Source organism: Crocodylus siamensis, chromosome 13 (genome assembly GCF_052110815.1).
Source record: "Crocodylus siamensis isolate JL-2025a chromosome 13, ASM5211081v1, whole genome shotgun sequence".
In the NCBI taxonomy this organism is placed as follows: domain Eukaryota; kingdom Metazoa; phylum Chordata; order Crocodylia; family Crocodylidae; genus Crocodylus; species Crocodylus siamensis.
In genome coordinates, this window is record NC_143407.1 from 9,443,508 (window position 1) to 9,461,816 (window position 18,309).

General features: G+C 43.6%; 1 protein-coding gene across 4 annotated transcripts in view; it reads left to right on the plus strand.

Annotated features, from left to right (window-relative positions):
- Positions 1-18,055, plus strand: part of BRPF3 (bromodomain and PHD finger containing 3) — a 43,311-nt gene extending 25,256 nt beyond the window's left edge. For all 4 annotated transcript variants that reach the window (XM_090025220.1, XM_090025222.1, XM_090025223.1 and 1 more), the window contains 5 exons: positions 3,532-3,625; positions 6,676-6,773; positions 9,365-9,462; positions 12,213-12,367; positions 15,683-18,055. In XM_090025220.1, the coding sequence (XP_089881346.1) occupies positions 3,532-3,625; positions 6,676-6,773; positions 9,365-9,462; positions 12,213-12,367; positions 15,683-15,866 (629 nt within the window). In that variant the 3' untranslated portion in view covers positions 15,867-18,055. The remainder of the gene's footprint in view (positions 1-3,531; positions 3,626-6,675; positions 6,774-9,364; positions 9,463-12,212; positions 12,368-15,682) is intronic.
- The last annotated feature ends 254 nt before the right edge of the window (positions 18,056-18,309 follow it).

Consider the following 18,309-nt stretch of genomic DNA (forward strand, 5'->3'; position numbering starts at 1 on the left):
GCTTTTGTTAAAGATGGACTTCAAACCATGGACGTGTGAGCTGTTTGATTCAGTCACTTGCAAAGGGGCTGCCAAACAGGTTGGTGATTTGTGGGTATTGAATGACACCCGTGTTAGGTAATTAGGGGAAATTATCTTTAGTTAAGAATCTGTTTGCATGGTTGAGTGTTACGCGCCAGTCGCGTGCCAAGGGCAGGTATGGCATGTGAGAGCTTGGCTTACCGGAGCAGGAACTTCCTCTTTACTCAGCAAAGGCTGAATCTTTTCTTCCATCTCTAGATGAGTCTTGCAGTGACATCAGCAGGCGATTCATTTATTTTCTTCATGGCATGCCTGTCAGAAGGGTTTTACTGACAATCTGGAGAAGGAAATCCCCAGCGCCTACCTGCACTGCACTGCCCCTCTTATCACAGTGCTGACCCATTCAGGCTCAGACTGGGCATGTATGTTACTCTAGGCAACATAATAGCTGGTGTTCGAGGAGACATGACTTATGGTAAACACCATATTTATTAAATTTCCTAATGGCCGCAAATTGAGAGGTAGGACGAAAATCGGTGAGAAGGAAAAAATGCAGAGGGCCCTTTGAAGTTAGAAATACAGGCAGGAATAAATAAATGAGATCAAAATTAGAAAGATGCAAGGTGAAGGGCAAACATACAAATGAAAATGATTCAAAGCAAAAACAAATAGGAGGAGATAAGGCAGCAAACAAAGTCAGAGTGCCTTTGAGCTGTAGTCAGAGATATCACAGACCAGGGAGGTAATAATAACCCCTCTCAGTAAAGCTTAACTCAGCCCACACCTGGCATACTGCATTAATTTAAAGATATCTTACTGCCAGGATGATGTTAATAAATTAGAGAGGGTTACAGAAAAGTAGTCAGAGTGCTGGGATTGACTCAAAAGAAAGGTTAAAAGAGATACCTAAGAATAGCTGGCCTAAACAAAACTTAGAGCTAAGGGATACATGAACCATCTGCAAGAATTTAACAGAGGAAGGATTGCTTGAATCTGTTCTAGGTGGATAAAACTATGAGTAAGAGGATGAAGTAAGAAAAAGAGGTAAAAATGAAATGGGGTATTGGGAAGTTGACGGCTGGAATAGGGAATGATGTTTTCCTTCAGGGTCTAGGGGCTGAAGTTTTGCTTTTGTGATTTGGTTCCTTCCCCAACTTCAAACATGGCTGATTTATCCTGATGTCAGGGGAGTGACTAGTATGCAGGATTTGCATTATTGTAGGAACAGGTTGGCACAACCTGTGTTGCCAGAACCAGGTGTTTCCTAGAAGCAAGCTCCATGTGCAGTCCATGTTGACTGGTTCAGAGATGATTGTGACATTGGCAGTGACTCACCTATGCTGGGTGATCATCACCGAAGCAGAACCCTTATCCTTGTTAAAATTCAGACATCCTGGTTGGAAACGTGCGTGGCAATAGACACCTGGAGCCAAATTCAGTCCATGTGATGCCAGTGGAGTCACACCTGCTTACATCAGTTCTGAATTTTGTTTCTGGTGTCCCTGGAATGCATTTAATAGGAGACAAATTGAAAGCTCTTACTGGACCTGCCTCCACTGACCCTGCCTGTGCTAAGGAATTTTTGTCTCCTCAGCATGTCTTGTGTAAGCTGAGAGATGATCCCTCAGATGTTGTACATATGCACATATACATCTGTTGGAGACAACAGTATGTTTAAGTATCCCTGCGATGCAGGCTGTGTTTTGCAGGGCTGGTAATTTCTGTAACTTTGTACATTATCAACCTTGGCAGCGCAAGGCTTTGCCACATTAACAATAATATAACATATCGGTGTGGAACACCTGTGTAAGTCACACTGGGCTCCAGAGAGGACAGAGGGCCAGGTTTCCTGGGGTAGCTGCTGCCGTGGGTACTTGCCAGTAGATGGCAGTGGAAGTCTGCTTACCTATACACCAGAACAGAAGCAGACACACAGCGGGTGCATCTACACGAGGTGGTTACTGCGCATTAACCCAATAACACTGCGCAGTAGCGTGGCAGTTAAAAACTGTACTAATAGCCTATTGTGCAGTGCTGTTAGGCTGATGTGCAGTAAATGTCACAAAATAACTGTGCAGGTGCTACTCTAGTTACTGCACATTTAGTTAGTACTTCATTAAGCAAGTACTAAACTAAATGCACAGCAATTAAAGCATATTAATGAATCTGTAGAGATGCCCAGTATCTGTTGCAGTATAGTTTTACCCTCATCTTCCCCAGAGGAACTGTACGCTGGATTCTAGTAAGTCATACCAGTGTGGGCCTGTATGTTGCATGTCTGCTCCAGTGATTTCTCAGTCAAGGTGACACAGCAGCCTGGGGTGCTGTCGGACCCTTTTAAGGGTACCACAGGGTGCTGTGCAACTTGAGCACTGTTAAGTGTGCAGATGCCTACACATGAGTCACAGGATAAACCCAGAGAAAACATCACTTCTGGAAGGTGAAGATAGAAGGTTTTCCCTAATGTGGTTTGTAACCCAGTGAGTTACGCAAGGCAACCTAATGTTAAATTGTAAGTGTTCCACTGGATAGCGCACTCAATGGGGGTCCAGGACTCTGGGGCTTCATCAGTAACTTGCTAAGTGACTTTGAGCAAATTACTTTGTTTCTTTGTGTCTCATTTCACCCTCCTTAAAGTAGGGCAGTAACACATCATAACCTTTTAATGTATTTTGATACTGGTGGGTGAGCTCTAATATTGAAAATGCATTGGGGTCTATTCATCGGCATAGCCTACATGAGACTGAAGCTAAAACTTGTCTCTTGCCTCTGTTTCTTTTCGAATGGCACCAGAAGATAAGAGAAGAGGATTCACTTGCCTAGCCTTTCTCTGACTGCTCAGCTAGTTTTACCCCAGACTGGGCTGCCATATGCGGCTCCCCTTACGGGGCACTGCAGCTGTACAAAGCCATTAAAACAAGAGGCTTGCCCTCATTTTCAGATTAGGGGTTAGTTAGTGAGTATATCCAGGATCCACATGTCATTCAGCAGCTTGGGCAGTGTACAGTAAATAAAGGACTTTATTTTCCCAAACGAGGTTTTTGATTGTCTGTACAAGAGGCCTTGAAAGTTACAGAGTCAATAGGCGATTTATAGAAGGAAGGAAGGGGAGGGGACAAGGATCATTCCCTCATTAACAATCAGAAACTGATAGAACAGCAGCCACGACTAGCGAGTTTGTTAGAGGACCTCCAGGCCTTCTGGAGAGTCACAACTGCATTTGGTACAGCTTAGGAAAAAATGCTGTTTTACAGCTGGCAGCTACAGCCAGGGGTGCAGAAATGGGCATGGAATCACATTATCTTGTAAAGCCTTTTTTTTTTAAAAGCAGGGAGAGGAATAATAGCCTGGCAGTATGCTACCACCCATCTGAAATGCAGAGCCTTGAGCCTTAGGGTAACTATTCCTGAGCAGGTTGTGGGATCTCTGTGCCTCCCTCTTTAAGGACCCCATGACCTTGGAGGGATGGTCCGGGCAGTTTGGCTCATCTCTCTTGTGTGTTCTCGGCAGGAGTGACCAATGGCTTTGGGAAACATGTGGAAAGCGGGTCTGACTCAGAATGCAGCTCTGGCCTTGGCAGCAGGCTGACATTTGAGGCCTGCAGGTAAGTCCTCATTTACTCAACCTCCCCCACAGTAATGATACCCACTGGTTTACTTGGCCATTCCTACTAAGACAGCTTCATTGTTTAAAATCCACCTGAAGGGTTTTTTTTTACCTTTTGTATCAATACTGGGGCTGAAAGCCAGGATGACTTTTGATCTCCATTATTAACTTTCAAGGCAGGGGTTCCAAAACAGTTCATAAGTCTCGAGAAAGTGCTTGATGTTTCAGATGAACTGATGTATATGATACTGAAGTCACTCAGTGCACACAAACATGCTTATATGCACCTCTGTGTTACCAGAAACTCAAAGCTTAGGAATTATTGGTCCTGTGCAGTTTGCCCAACCCCCAGCAGGTGATGACAAGCGTCCACCACTTACTGGCACTGCGGCCTTCCTCTTACTGTAAAAGCACAAGTAACATATGTGACAGTAGCTTCATAGACTCATAGAAGAGTAGAGCTGGAAGCGACCTCTGGAAGTCAGCTAGTCCAACCCTCTGCCTGAGGCAGGGTCATCCCTATCCAAACCATCCCATGCAAATCCTTACTAACCTATTAACTAAAACAACACAGGCTACGCTGTCTCACAACCACAAGGGACAGCACCCTAACTTGGCACCCCCCCCCCCCCCAGGTAAAGCAGGGGGACAGCAGTGGCCAAAGTCCTGCTGCTGTGAGGGTTGTTAAAATACACATGAGAGGTTCAAGAATACTTGGCCTCCATAATTTATTTGTATGTGTTGTGAGAGGTGGGCAGAGAATGCCTGACATGGGATGGAGGAGCAAGATTCTCTTTGATTTTAATAAACTTTTCAGTAACTTCCACATCTCATGACCCACCTCATCACCTTTGATAACCCCGTGGGAGTTGTGACCTGGCAGCTGAGAAACACCTGTACCAAGCCAGCAATCTCCAGATTTCCTGTTCAATCTTCAGGTCATACAGACCGCTGAAGGTTCAGAGGGCTGCAGGAAGGGAACCACTACATAATTCTATACTCTTTCCCCTAAGTAAATGCTTATTTAGTCTTGTAAGAGCTCAGTCCTGCATAATTAGACCCCCCATGGACACTGCTTTGCATGATTGGGACTGGGGTTTTTTCCCCTTAAATTATTCTGCACTGGGACTAAGCCACAGGGGGATGTTTAGAAACCATCTCTTCTATACAGTGTCCCAAAATATTAACTGTCAAAAGATGTATGCAGTTTTGCTATTGTAGCCAAGATTTGATTTGTGCCCACCTTATAAACCTATTTACAGAGGCTTCAAATTTGGCAAAAGAAGAAATTGTTCTGGACTGAAAGTAACATAATATAATTTAACAGTAGAGCAAAATCTGAGGATTGGTACATTGGATTTAATGAAAAATCTTCAAAATGCATATTCATATGACACAAAAATATAGAAGCTAGGATTTATTAGATGCCCTTTTTATTTAAAAATAGGTTTGTTTATAGTCATGTAAGAGTGATGTTGCAGCCATGATGATTCAGAAATAACAACTAGGATGTCCAGACTGTGGAATAAGCTGCCTCCAGAGGTGGTGCAAACGCCTACTCTGGAAATCTTCAAGAGGAGACTGAACAGGCACCTTGCTGGGGTCACCTGACCCCAATTGTCTTTCCTGCTTGGTGCAGGGGGCTGGACCCGATGATCTTCCAAAGTTCCTTCTGGCCCTTTACAAACTATGACTCTCTGAATATCCTTTGAAGAATGCCTTGCATTTGAAAGCTTGTTTAACTTTATTCCAGCTACATAGCGGGTCCAATAAAAGAAATCACTCCTAAGAAATTCTTGCCTCTCACTCTTTTAAAGGTAATTTTTTGCAGAAAGTTAGTTCATAGCATGAAATAATCCTTTAAATACACTGACAAATACTTGGAAAGGTTTGCGTTAACAGGCTCTAAAAGGTCCACATCATCATCTGAGCAGGATGAACAAGTGTTGATCAGTGTTAGTGCCAGCTGGAGTTTGTAGCAGAGAATCCTTTCCCATTCCATTTGATTTGGATCTGTCAAGACTGACTCAAAGAACACATCTGTTTAAAGCTTTAAAGGAACAAGAAGGTTTAACAGTTCAATGATCTAAGAACAGGACCAGTAGTCAGGATCTCTGCAGTAACTGTGTCTCTGCCGTTGGCAAGTCATTGAAGTCCTTTTGCCATGGTTTCTCCATCTCTGATATGAAGGAAATGAATGACATTAAGTTCACAAACGAGTGTGCAAAGTAGTTGGTTAATATTTGTAAGGTACTTCAGAGCTGAAAAGTGCTAAGTGCATATTATAATTGCAAGCAATTCAGACATACAAAATTACATTAGAGTTGTGTGACACTCATAAAACAAGGAATGAAAAATGAGCTGACATCTCATGGAAAACTTAAACATTTATTCTATTTGGGATCGTTTCTGTTTACTGGGAGGGGTTTTTTTTTTCATTTTTTCAACAGCATTAAATCCACTTGCACTTAAAATAAGTGGTTACTAGGAAACTATTATAATGTCACAAATTAAGAATTTCAGCCAAAGAACGAGAAATCAGGAGTCAGTAATTGCTCAAGATGTAGGGAGCCTGCTTTCGGAAATATTCCTAGTAGTAAAGAGCAAGAATAAAGAGGGAAAATATGAGGTTAGGGTCCCATTCTTTATATACTAGAATCTTACTGAAGATAAGATGAGCTGCTCTTTCATTCTCCAGGGTCAGAACACAACTAGGCAACAACCTCTTCCCGGTTTTTGACATTAAGGTTCTTCAACATGCATTTCTTCAGTGAGTTTCTCCCTCAGGTTCAGAGCCAGATTTTCAGTGGGTGTCCAGAGCTGAACATGCCCAAATTGGGATGGCATCCAACTAGCATACATCAGAACAGATGTATTGATAAATTTTGCAGCAGCAGTTCTGCAGGTGGTGTTCCTTCTACTTTAAGACTGCAGCAGTCTTATGATTTCCCAGTATTTTCTGTGGAGCTGGGCATTCCAGTTACTTGGCTACTTTTGTAGGAAAAATGCATTTCCCCATAATGCTCTCCTTTCCATTTCTTTTAACAGTGGTTTGACTCCTCCAAAACGTAGTCGAGGGAAGCCTGCACTTTCGCGGGTTCCATTCTTGGACGGTGTGAATGGAGACTCTGATTACAGCAGCTCAGGTAAAGTTCTTCGGGGAAAGCACTGTCATTTTATCCTGTGCTTAGGTGCGTGACACCATCTGCACCTTGTCCATGACTTGGGCTCCTTGCTGTTCTTGCAATACCATTAATAAACAATTATAAAAGGAGTGTCCCTGAAAATGACTTCACTACTTTCAAGGTCTGTGATGGTCATTTTCTGGGCGCCATACATCAGTGTAGTTAAGCTCTGGGCTTCTAATACTCTCCAAGGCAATCCACATCTAGCTCAGTGAGGGCTGATCTTTATGGCTGGACTACAGTCTTGCTTCACCATGCTGCTGTAGTCCTGTTCTCTGCCCTGGCTCCTGTCTCAGTGAAAACCATTCTTTTCATAAGCTTGTGCACTCAGCTTGTGAGATAAGCTTGCAGTGAGGGGCTACTTCCACGGGGATTAGAAAATGTAAGGATATTTTGTATGCTGCAGCATACACTTGCAATTTAATAGTGTCTCAATGCTTCAGGCATTCTGAATCTCACCCCCATTTCAGTTTTTATGGGCATTTTCCATATTCATTGTGATTCCCAGTAAAATCTGTGTATTGACTTTTCTCCACAAGCAAAACACTCTCACTCTGCCTCTGAGAAATTCACTTTAATGAAAACGCTTTCTTTCCCAAGGCCAGAAGGTATCAGATTACTTCTTCGTGTCCTGAACAGATCTTTTGTAACACTCCTGACTTGGATAAAAAATAGCCACTAATATCATTCCTTCAACAAGAACCAGACATTCCCTGCAGGGATCAAACAGCCCATGAAATGTGACAGCGCAATGGCCTTCATATCTGTACTCCAACAGAAAAAAGTGCTGCCTGAAAAATGGTTCAGCTTCATTCCTGTATAGCTCTACTAACTTTGGTGTTGGTTTCAATAGAGTAACCCCTACTTACCTGCAAACTGAATCTGATCAATATTTCTGTATGTGTCATTGGGGTTCAGCTATTAGATCAGTGTAGCAGTGATCCCAGTTCCCATTAAGAGGCTATAACCTTAATTTAAAATGCAAGACAAACTATATGCGTTAACATGAATAAAGTTGGGCTTTTGCCATGGGGATGTCAGACTGCATGATTTTCTACCAGTCTTTTATGTGCGTTGTTCATAATTTGTTATACTTGGGAAATTTCATGGATTAGGTGATAAAATAGCTGGACAAACCTCATGGTAAGACATGCAACAAAGCTCTGGGCCATGTGGCTGGTTAAGGAAAGCCAGATACCCTGTTGCAGCAGCTGGGCAGCACAAACGCACTTTTGTCATTTCTCAGTGACAAAATATTTCCCTTTGGGCTTATGAGGGTTTTTCCCAGGTACACAGTAATTAAAAAACAGCTTTGTAATGGAGGAGGCAATATGTCATGGTTAGAGGCGGGATTGCAATGGAGAATCCTTCTCCTGACTGTTACCCATTTGCCATACAGTCTTGAGCAAATCATTTCCCTTTTCTTTGCCTCAGTTTCCCTGGGGTATAACATGATTGAACCCTTTTTAATGATCTTATCAATGTAGGATTCTCATTTCCACAGCCTGTGCCTCCAGTGTGCGCGCTGAGAGAAACTCCTGTCTCTTAAGACTTTTGACCCTTTGTAGCACCCCTAGCAAGACCTGTAGGCTCTGGACCACTGAACATGCTTTAATTGCAAGTATCTTAGAAGTGCCAGAAGATTCAGAACAGGTTTCAGAATGTAGAACAAGAAGCAAAAGCTTCCCAGTATCCTCTATTGCATGTGAAACTATCACCAATAATTTTTCTTTTTCAAAATGAAACTGTCTGAACCATGTTTCCTCACAACCCTTCTTATAGCTGGTGAAATCCACCCCTCTACAGAGCACTAGTGCTAAAGTCATGTTTTTGAAGACCTGCTTTGAAGGTCTGTGTAGTGCCTAGGTTTTGAGCTAGCTCTTAGCACAAGGGGAGCCATTGCCAATGACTTGTTTACAATGGTACCTTCGCCAAGAGCCCCGTGCTTATGGCTTCTACCTGCTACTTCGCAAATAATAATAATAAGCTTTGCACAATTGAACTTAATCATAGGTGGACACATGCTGGTGTCCAGCTTCCAGGACTTAATGGCTTATTTGTAAAGCCAGGTTGTCCAGCGAGACGGATTGAAACAGGAGGGAGAGCTTGTGTTGCACCAGACAAAGAAAGGGGAAGCTATGGGGGAGCACTACTTCCCAGACCCTCCTCCAGTCCCTCTGACTCTAACTCCTCATCCGGTGCTGTGGGAAGCAGCTTGGCATAGACCTGAGAGCAGGGACAGAGAAAGCAGCAGGGGTCCAAAAGAGTGACTTGCATTGGTTTTTGTCCTCTGTGTTACTGACAATGAAACAATACATGTGCATACATCCTCATGGCAATATGTATCCTTGAATAGGAGAAGAGTGGCTTGAACGGGTTTCTTTAAAGTTTAAAAAGGCAAGCTGAAAACACTGCTTATGCATTTTAACTACAACAATCAATCTCATCCGCATTAGCTGTTGCTGTGGTGAATGCGTAGGCTTTCTTGTCTGATTTAGGAGGCAGAGAACTGCACAAGCAGTTTTAAGTCATGTCTCTTTGTGTCTCCTTAGGCAGAAACCTCTTGATGTCCTTTGAGAGTCAGGCTGACCTGGAACCCTTGGAGCTTGTGTGGGCCAAGTGTCGAGGCTATCCGTCCTACCCTGCCTTGGTAAGTATACCTGTTGCATGGGACTAGCTTTGTGCAGCAGTCCTTATAGCAGCACTGGACCTGGTGCATCGTAGCCAGTGAGAGAAGGGACAGTTCTGCAAGCTCCTGTCATGGGTGCACTTTTCCTTTGCACAGTGAATTTCCACTTTTCTCATTGTTTCTGAGTATTGGGGAAATTACATAAATATGAGTCTTGGTGCCAGGCATAGGATACCAAGCACACCCTTTCCTCCTAACATGTTCAGGGTATGAAGATTGCTATCTGTGCTGTTAGCAGCAGAGTGTGTAATTTCTAGGGCTGTCAATTAATCGCAGTTAACACACACTATTAACGCATTAATCAGTGTTCACGTTAATGTTTTTAATGTGTTAATTGTGCGTGTGGTTTTGGAGTCTGGGCTCCACTCTGCTGCCATCACCACCACCTCCGGGTTGCCCAACGGGGCAGCTGTGGCAGCACAGAGGACCTTAGGGTAGGCCTGGTGCAGGCTTTGGGCTGCTGCAGCAGAGCCGGGATGGTGCTCACAGACACAGACAAGCAGCCGCAGCTTGCACACAGCCAGGAACGCAGGCTGGCAGCGTGTAGAGCACCGTTCAGCAGGTAAGTCTGTGAGTCTGAGTTTTTAGCTGTGCAATTAAAATTGCGATTAATTGCAACTCATTTTTTTCATTGCACAGCTAATCACAATCAAATTTTTTAATTGTTTGACAGCCCTAGTAATTTCCCAAAGGCCAGGCATCTAGCACCAAAGGGAAAACACACATGCAATTAATACATTTAGTTTGCTTGCACTGTTACTGCTGTTGCCCCACTGACACCAGAGTACAGGAGAGTTTTGACAGCATATTGATGCTTACCTCTGGTTTTTATTTGCTTGCGGCCAGCAGAATTCCAATATGTGAACTTGGACTCTATGCTACAGTGTTCATAAACCAGGCGCTAGCCTAGGTAGGAGTCTAAGGTACAGTTGTTCTGCTGCCATATCCATATTGGTCAGCCAAGGCATCTCAGAGCCTTGTTTTGCTACAACCAAAGTTAAGCTGTGCCTAAACATGGTCTCTAAACTGTTACGTCACTATACACAGAACCTTATTTTTGGTTTGAAATTGAATGCAGTCTGCTGCACTGGTAAAGCATCTTATCACATTCACCCCAGCTGGCCAGCAGCTGGGCCAGATCAGTCATGAGTAAACTGCATCTTGGTGCCAAGGTCAGGAAGGGCAGAGAGTTGGGGTTGATTTTGTGTCTGCTGTTGTTTCAGTCTCCCCATGTACTTTGATGACATAAGCTCTGGACATTTAGCATTCCTGCTTTATACAGAAGGAGTAGTTACCTGGGTTTGTACATTTGCCCCAAATAACTGCATTGGGCATTTCCATAGAGCCACAGTGCTGGCATTGCCTGTCTGTACTTCTGAATTGCTGGCCTTGATCCAATACCCATATAAATCAGAAATAACTCCCAGGAAAAAGTTAGATGAGTTGCAACTGGGTAAAATTGATGCAAGACCAGATTACACTGGTTGGATAACCTCAAACCATTTACGTATTCACTTTTGGGAAAAATCCTCCTTACACAATAATACAATGAGTTTGCACCAAAGTGTTCATTACCAAAACACATATAAATTACATTCCATGTGTAATATCAGGCTCTTCTCACAACTGCACATTCAAGTCCTTTCCCTTTTGAGATCAGCCTCCTAGCTTGCAGCTTTGATAAACTGTCTTCTAGAAAGGCCCTGAAAAGGGAGTTACTCCCTGGAGCAGACAGGTGCATCTTGCTTACTTGCTATAGTGTACTTGAAATATCTAGCTTGGACATACCAAAAAAAAAGGGTTGCAGATAAACTGTTCATCCCCTGCAGCCCTTCTAGGCTTCGTACTTAATCATGTGGATCAGAGCATGTGGACAGCACTGTAGTACAAATACTGAATTACAGCCATCATAATAAATATTGTCTTTTTCCTTAGTTCTCTCCAGACTTAAATCCCTCTGGGTGCATCTACACAAGATGTTTACTGCGGAGTTGCCTAATTAGATCTGCTGTAAACATCTTAGCGTCTTCACCTGCAGCGCTATTAAGGTGGAGTAAACTAATTAACTCTGCTGTAGGTTGGCATTTGTAAATACAAGTACTATCCTACGGCATAGTTTTTTACTCTGTAGTGATGCACATGTGGCCACTGATGGGGCTGGCTGAGTCACTGTGGGGGCTTCCTGCTGGCTAGTCCTACACTGGAGCACCCTCGCACCCCAGCCAGCCCCTCTGCAGCAAGTTGAGCAGGGGGGAGCAGCCCAGGGCTGGCAGGCTGACCCTTGGGTCCCCTGCCAGCCAGGGCTTCTCTGCCCTGGCTCAACATACTGCAGTCTTGGGTGCACTTTCAAACGCAGAGCCCGGGAGCAGTAAACTCTTGCACAGTATGTGCTGGAGTTTATTGCTATGTATTAATAGCACATGTAGTTGCACCTTCTGACTCCAAACAATTGGTCCTGGGCAGGTTTAGAACCACTGGTAAGTAAAAATGCATTTCGTTTAAGGAAATCCCCACTTTTGCCATCAAAAAGCTGAACGCACTTGTGTTCACTATATCTGTTCTCCCGTTTCCTTCAGGTTCCCCTGCCGTGAGCCCCATGCCTTGTTGTTCAGGCAGTACTAAGCAGGACTGCTTGTAGGGTGAATTTGAAGGAGACATGGCATGGTGGAGTTTTCAGGCTAGTGATCTGTGTCCCTCATTTGTGTCCACAGATAATTGATCCTAAGATGCCACGTGAGGGCCTCCTTCACAATGGTGTCCCCATCCCTGTCCCTCCCCTTGACGTGCTGAAGCTGGGGGAGCAGAGGCAGACAGAAGCAGGAGAAAAGCTCTTCCTTGTCCTTTTCTTTGACAACAAGAGAACCTGGTGAGTAAACAGAGATGGACTGTGAGAAGGGGAATGCAAGAAGCAAGCTTCAAAAGGATCTGGGAGACAGGAGAGCGCAAAACATGCTTCTTATTAAGGCAAATTCAGAGTGGAGAATTTAAACATACAGCAGTCGGGAAAATCTCAGTGGAGGGGCCTGCCTTCCTCTCCTGTGCCTGAGTGCATGATGGTCAAGTCCCTCACTTACATCTTTAATGGCAGGGAAAGGCATTTGCATAACATCCTTCACCCAGGGTTTGCAGGATGCTTTTACAGCAGGAATACTGAGATGTATGAAGAGCTAATTTTACAGTCAAAATCAGCAGTGAATAAAAAAAAATCCATTTGACTTTAAAAGCAGAAGCAAACAGAGCAGCCGTTTCTACTGCTGTGAAGAAGCTTTGCTAAAAGCTTTAAGGTAACATTTTCAAAATGTTAAGTTTATTCCTTATTTAAACACCTAAACCAGTAGCTGGGTTTTTCAGAGGTGCTGAGCTCCTGCTGCTTCCTATTTGTTTTAACCTTCAAGGCACAAATTGAGATGTAATTCAAGACATCCACGTGAAAATTTCATCCCTAGGCCTCAAAGACTTTATCAGTCTATCTCAGACAGACTAAGAACCCCCACAGATTTTGGCCTCAGTATATGTCCTGGTTCATACAGCAACAAGAGACCAGTTAGATGCAAGGCACAAACCAGCAAACACCATTAGAAATAAACCATAATGTCAAGTCAGTACATGAAACAGTGTACCAATTGTAAAAATTGAGTGCTGTATTGGGAGAGGTGCGACCCTATGATGGTGCAGACAGCCCTGTTCTGAATGAGTGGACTTAATTAACCAAGACCTCCTACAAGAGAAGAGGAACCATGCGAGCAGGCAATATCCAGGTGCACCTGTGATCGTTGTTTCAGAGAGCTGACAGTGGGAATAGAGCAGACACAGAATAGACGGGGTGCATGAGGAAGCCCAAAGGAGGGAACAAATGCAGCTTTTCTTCCTCTGTTGTTCTTGACTCCTGCTCTCATTTCAAAAATGAAATGAGGTGGCAGTAGGAAAGGAACCTCTGAAACGAGGCACCTTGGTTCCATGTCAATAGGGTGTGTGTTCCTAACTTGAAAAATCGCTGCCCTTTTCTTTAGAAGGGGTTTGAATAGAGAAAGAGGTGACGGCTTGGCTGCCCAAATAGGAAGGGTATTCTGTATGTGGGGGTGGGAGTAGAAGAAAGGAAAAGGGCAGGCTGCTGATGGTGTGGGAAGGGATGAATAGTGCATTAAGGCCAGCATCACTAGTGGAGGGAGAAGGGCAGGAGACCAGATTGAATAGGGGACAAAGTGATAAGTGACGTGTTGCTCCCTGCAACACCGCAGGCTGAGGCCAAGGGAGTGCTTCTTGGAGAGCAAGTGAAGTATTCTTAAGACTGAAGTGTCCTCTTAGAGTGGATTTCTGTACAGATGGCACCAAGGCTCAGGGATCAAAATGGATGTACTACTCATCTTGTGAAACAAGCCTCGGCATATGAAATCAACAGAAAGAATGAGAGAAAACCCATAGGCAACTGTATGTAAATGAAGTATAATAATAAAGTTACATTAATACACTAATTGACAGATTATATTTCATAAAGCATCCCTACCTATGGCAAAAATGCAGCAGTAATTACGAATACAAGAGCACTCTGTGAGATAAACACAATTTTTAACACAACAGTTACCAGTGCAGCATTAGCAAAGCGAGTGGCAGCTCTAGATAAATGAAGACTAGAGGAGCAGTATTCAAAAGGAGCATCAGAAGGGTGTTCTTTTACAGAAGGCGGAGCTGTTGCAAGGGGAACGCAAGGTGGTTGTCTAAGCCGACATGTTAGCTTAGGAGGTGCTCCTACACACAGAGACAACTGTATTAGTTACCAGGTTGCTGCTGTGACTCTAATGCTATTGACAGGGTAGATGAAGGAAGGCAACACAGGGGAAAAAGCAAGGCATGTACTGTTTTTCAGGAAGACTGAGCATGGTGTGGGCTATGTATCCTTTGAGCATTTTCCCTTGCACTGCAATGAAAATATGCTCAGGGACACATGCCTGTATTTTTTTGTTAGTAGTCTGCATTGTTTCAGCTTCCTTGATTACCAAAGCCATTTGATACAGTGCATGTTCTTCAAAAAGGCGCTAATGATTTTTAGCTGAAAATCAATGGCAGCACCGCACTTCCTGTTCCATAGTCATCAGTTTTGGAAAATCTAAATCCCAGCTTGTAATTGAAACTGCCTTCCCTGTCAAAGTCAGCATTTCCTCTGCTGGGCCCACTGCTGTGAAGCAGGATCTCCGGTTTACTCTTTCAAAGTGGCATCTTAGAGCCTTGATTACCATTTACTGTAAGGCAGAAATCAGAAGACTCCTTGTAGCACTCAAGGATAATGAGATTTTTAGAGCCAAATCCTGGTGACTCCGGTGTGATTGCATCCGTGTCAGTGAAGACAGGATTTGGCCCCTGACCTTGAACACTTCTTCGAGAAGACTGGAGTTAGTTAATAGCTTAACAGACAGACTGTACATCTTTAGTGTGGATGCAGCAGTTTGCAAGGGGACATGTTAAGTGCTGGGGTCAAGCCTAATTTGGAAAACCTGCCCGTAGATCCTGTCTACCAGAAAGCTCCTCTCTTCCTGGCAGGCACCCAGGCAGCTGTGGCGGCTAGGTTAAACCTCTTGGAGTGGTGACAGGCTTTCTCGGTAACTACTTCATGGCTCTGGATCTTATTTTCCATCAGAGTCCATATCGATTCATCTGTGGAACACACTGCACGATGTACTACTGGCAGACCCAGGTTTCCTGGAAGATGGAGGTTGAATAGGGTTGAGCGAGGAGGCTCTGATGGTCTAGAAAGGGTTTTAGTCTTTACTTTAAGTTTTACTTTCATCCCTTTTGTTAAAACCTGAGTAGTTCAGAACATGTGGCATTCTTGGAGAGGGTGACTGGCTCATTATAAACTAACATGGGGAACATAGCTGTTCCGTGGGAGGAGTGGGGAGTCTGGTACCTGCAGTGGCTTTTGGAGGGTGTGGGGAGCCTCTGGCAATGCTGAGCTCTCTGGCTGTTTCTTGTAAGCTCAGGGCCAATTTCTGCCCCCTTTTGCATTTGTGGAATGAGGTCAGTAGACTTGGGAAATTCAGTTGGGATTCTGCAAATCCAGACCTTTTTTTGCCCCATGATATGAAAGGGCTGGCAGTGTGCTTGGCCCGTGGGGACTGGCTGTTCTCTCTCGGGCACCCGCTTGCGCTCTCAGTGACAGGGGTTTTGCATTCTCTTTGGATTACAGGCAGTGGCTTCCACGTGACAAAGTTCTTCCCCTTGGCGTGGACGATACGGTGGACAAGCTAAAGATGATGGAAGGCCGAAAGACCAGCATCCGCAAGTCCGTCCAGGTGGCATATGACCGAGCCATGATCCACATGAGCCGTGTACGGGGAGACCACCCCTTTGTCACATCACATTACCTGTAGGGAGTCACAACAGCCTTCCCCTCTTTTTTAAGCCCAGTGCTTGCACCTGGCACAGGGGACCTTCCATGCACTGAATGGCAGGGGATTTCTCCCTGCCAGGAGGAGGGTGATGGGGCGGGTGCTGCGTTCGGTCATGTTCTTACGCAAGATGCACTATTCCTAGCAGTGTGAGCAGCTCCTACAAAGAGTACCCTGATATGTGCCAAAAAGCCTGCCCAGGTTCCTTCTGAATGTGTCTTGTTGAAGAGCCGGCAGGAGAGGAAATTAGGTATTAGGTTGGAGCGGAAGGAAGATGTGAGGAGGAACTGCCTTGTGAGAGCTGCACCTTGGCAGGAGCTGGGGCCAGCTCTGCAGTCGGGGAGGAGCTGCAATCTGATGGGTGGACCTCAGGCCCCATCCTCTTGGGTTTTTAGTCTTCAACCAGCCCTGAGTAATTCTCTGGAACCTAGCACCATTGTAAATAAACCGGTGTCCTTGAGTGGAACCCCAGCTGGACTCGCTTGTGCCAAATTTACAGTAACCATCACCGGCCTTTTTATTTTCAGTTTTTTTAAAACACTGGTTGTCCCACCACATCATTCTAAGTTCATGGCCTGGTGTTACTGGCATGACTCTGATGCCTATGTATATAATCGGTTTTCCCGAGAGTTTCACCACCATTAGAAAAGACCGAGACCATATTTTGATAACCCTCCCTGGCCCCTGCACACAGATGCACAGAGCTTTAAATACAAAAAAACTAACGGAAAAAAGACCCAATCTTTTAGGGTTTTGTGCATTTCCTAGAAGATTATTCAATAGTTTGATGTTTTAATTCTAATTTTTGTGGCTTTATAATTACTCCAAGAACATTTCCTGTTGCATCCTAACGCAGTATCATGTCTGGACAAAATACTTGTTTTTAACCGAATTGTGGAAGCACCTAATCAGCTGAAACGGCTTTATGGACATTAAGGTTGATCAGGGTAAGAGGAAGACATGACCGCTGTGTCCTTTTACGCACAGTCAGTTTAGAACAACTCATTTGTGTGTCAGCTACCAGTTGCTTTGTCCCCGTTTTTTCTACTGATGGTCCCTTCGAAGTTTTCTTTTAGTTTGGTTTGGATGGACTTAATTAAAGCTGCGACTGGATTCCTGCTTACCAGAGCACATTACCATTTTGCCTTTTCACTTTCAACCCTTCTCTACTCTGCGGGTCTCCAGCATCATGATCCACTAAGATTCCACCCAGCTCTGCAGATAACCCCGTTTCCCTTCTTTTGTATTGCAAGAACTGGGACAGCTGACGTTTGAAAACAATACCTTTCTTTTTTATTAGCCAGGGACTCTTTGATTTCTCCTACCTGTTCTGTTGTGTTGCTTTTTTTTTTTTCCTTTAAATTTTAAGAACCAAAGGTGCAGAGCAAGATTGTATCATCATTTTGCTTTTTAACTCAATATTTTTTTATTATTTTAACTTTTTCATACTAAAGAGAATGTGGGGACAAAAGAATAATAAATAAATAGGGGAATAATCACTGCCATTTCTACTTGGTCTACTTTTTTAAAATACCACTTCTTATACATTGGGACATAGAACCACACTTTAGGGAAGATACCTGTAACATATAAAGATGGGGTATAGGATTTTGTAAAAAAAATAATAATAATAATAATAATAATAATAATGCCTAAGGAGTGTGGATAGGGAAAGAAGATGTGTACATAGTTGTAAAATACTGTTCTAAATTATTCAGGCCTATAGTCACCATTCTTGAAGTCCTCAGTTGTGTTGCTGGGTCTTTTGTATGCACAGTGTAATTTATTTAAAGGAACACACACTTTTTTCCAGGTAGTAGCTCAGCTGTGGACTTGTGACCTGTGTATAACTGTTTTAAGATTTGGGGATTTTTTTTTTCCTTTTTTTTTTGTTTTTTTTTTAAATGACATTTTAGAATTTGGATTGGCTAATATCCTGCTGTTGCTACGGGACCTAAACGTTACTGTCAGTCTGCTGTAAAGCACAGATCGCTCTATTTATTGTAGAAAGTGAGTTTATTTGCTTTCTAGAACTGTTTATATCAGATGGTATAAGAGAGGTAATAAGAAAATCTATGCTTGTAAAGAAAAAAAATGCTAATTTTACCTACTATAATCTGACTGTCTGAGACTATATTTTCTCTCTGAGAAATAAATGTTCTAATGTAAAATCCTGTGGTTGCGTTGTCCTTGTGTTCAAGTGGGTAAAATATTTTTTCCTACCTCTGACGGCCTGTTGGAATGAGAAGCCAGATAATACCGCATATAAAGACTATTCTCTTGCCTGTTCTACTTTCCCTTCCCAGTGACAGGATCCAGGCATGAATGGCCCAAGCTAGGCTTAGAAAAAACTTCCACTCAAAAGACAGGTCAGCCTCCCATAGGAATAAATAAGTTGACCTGATGTCTGGAGGGGACCTAGAAA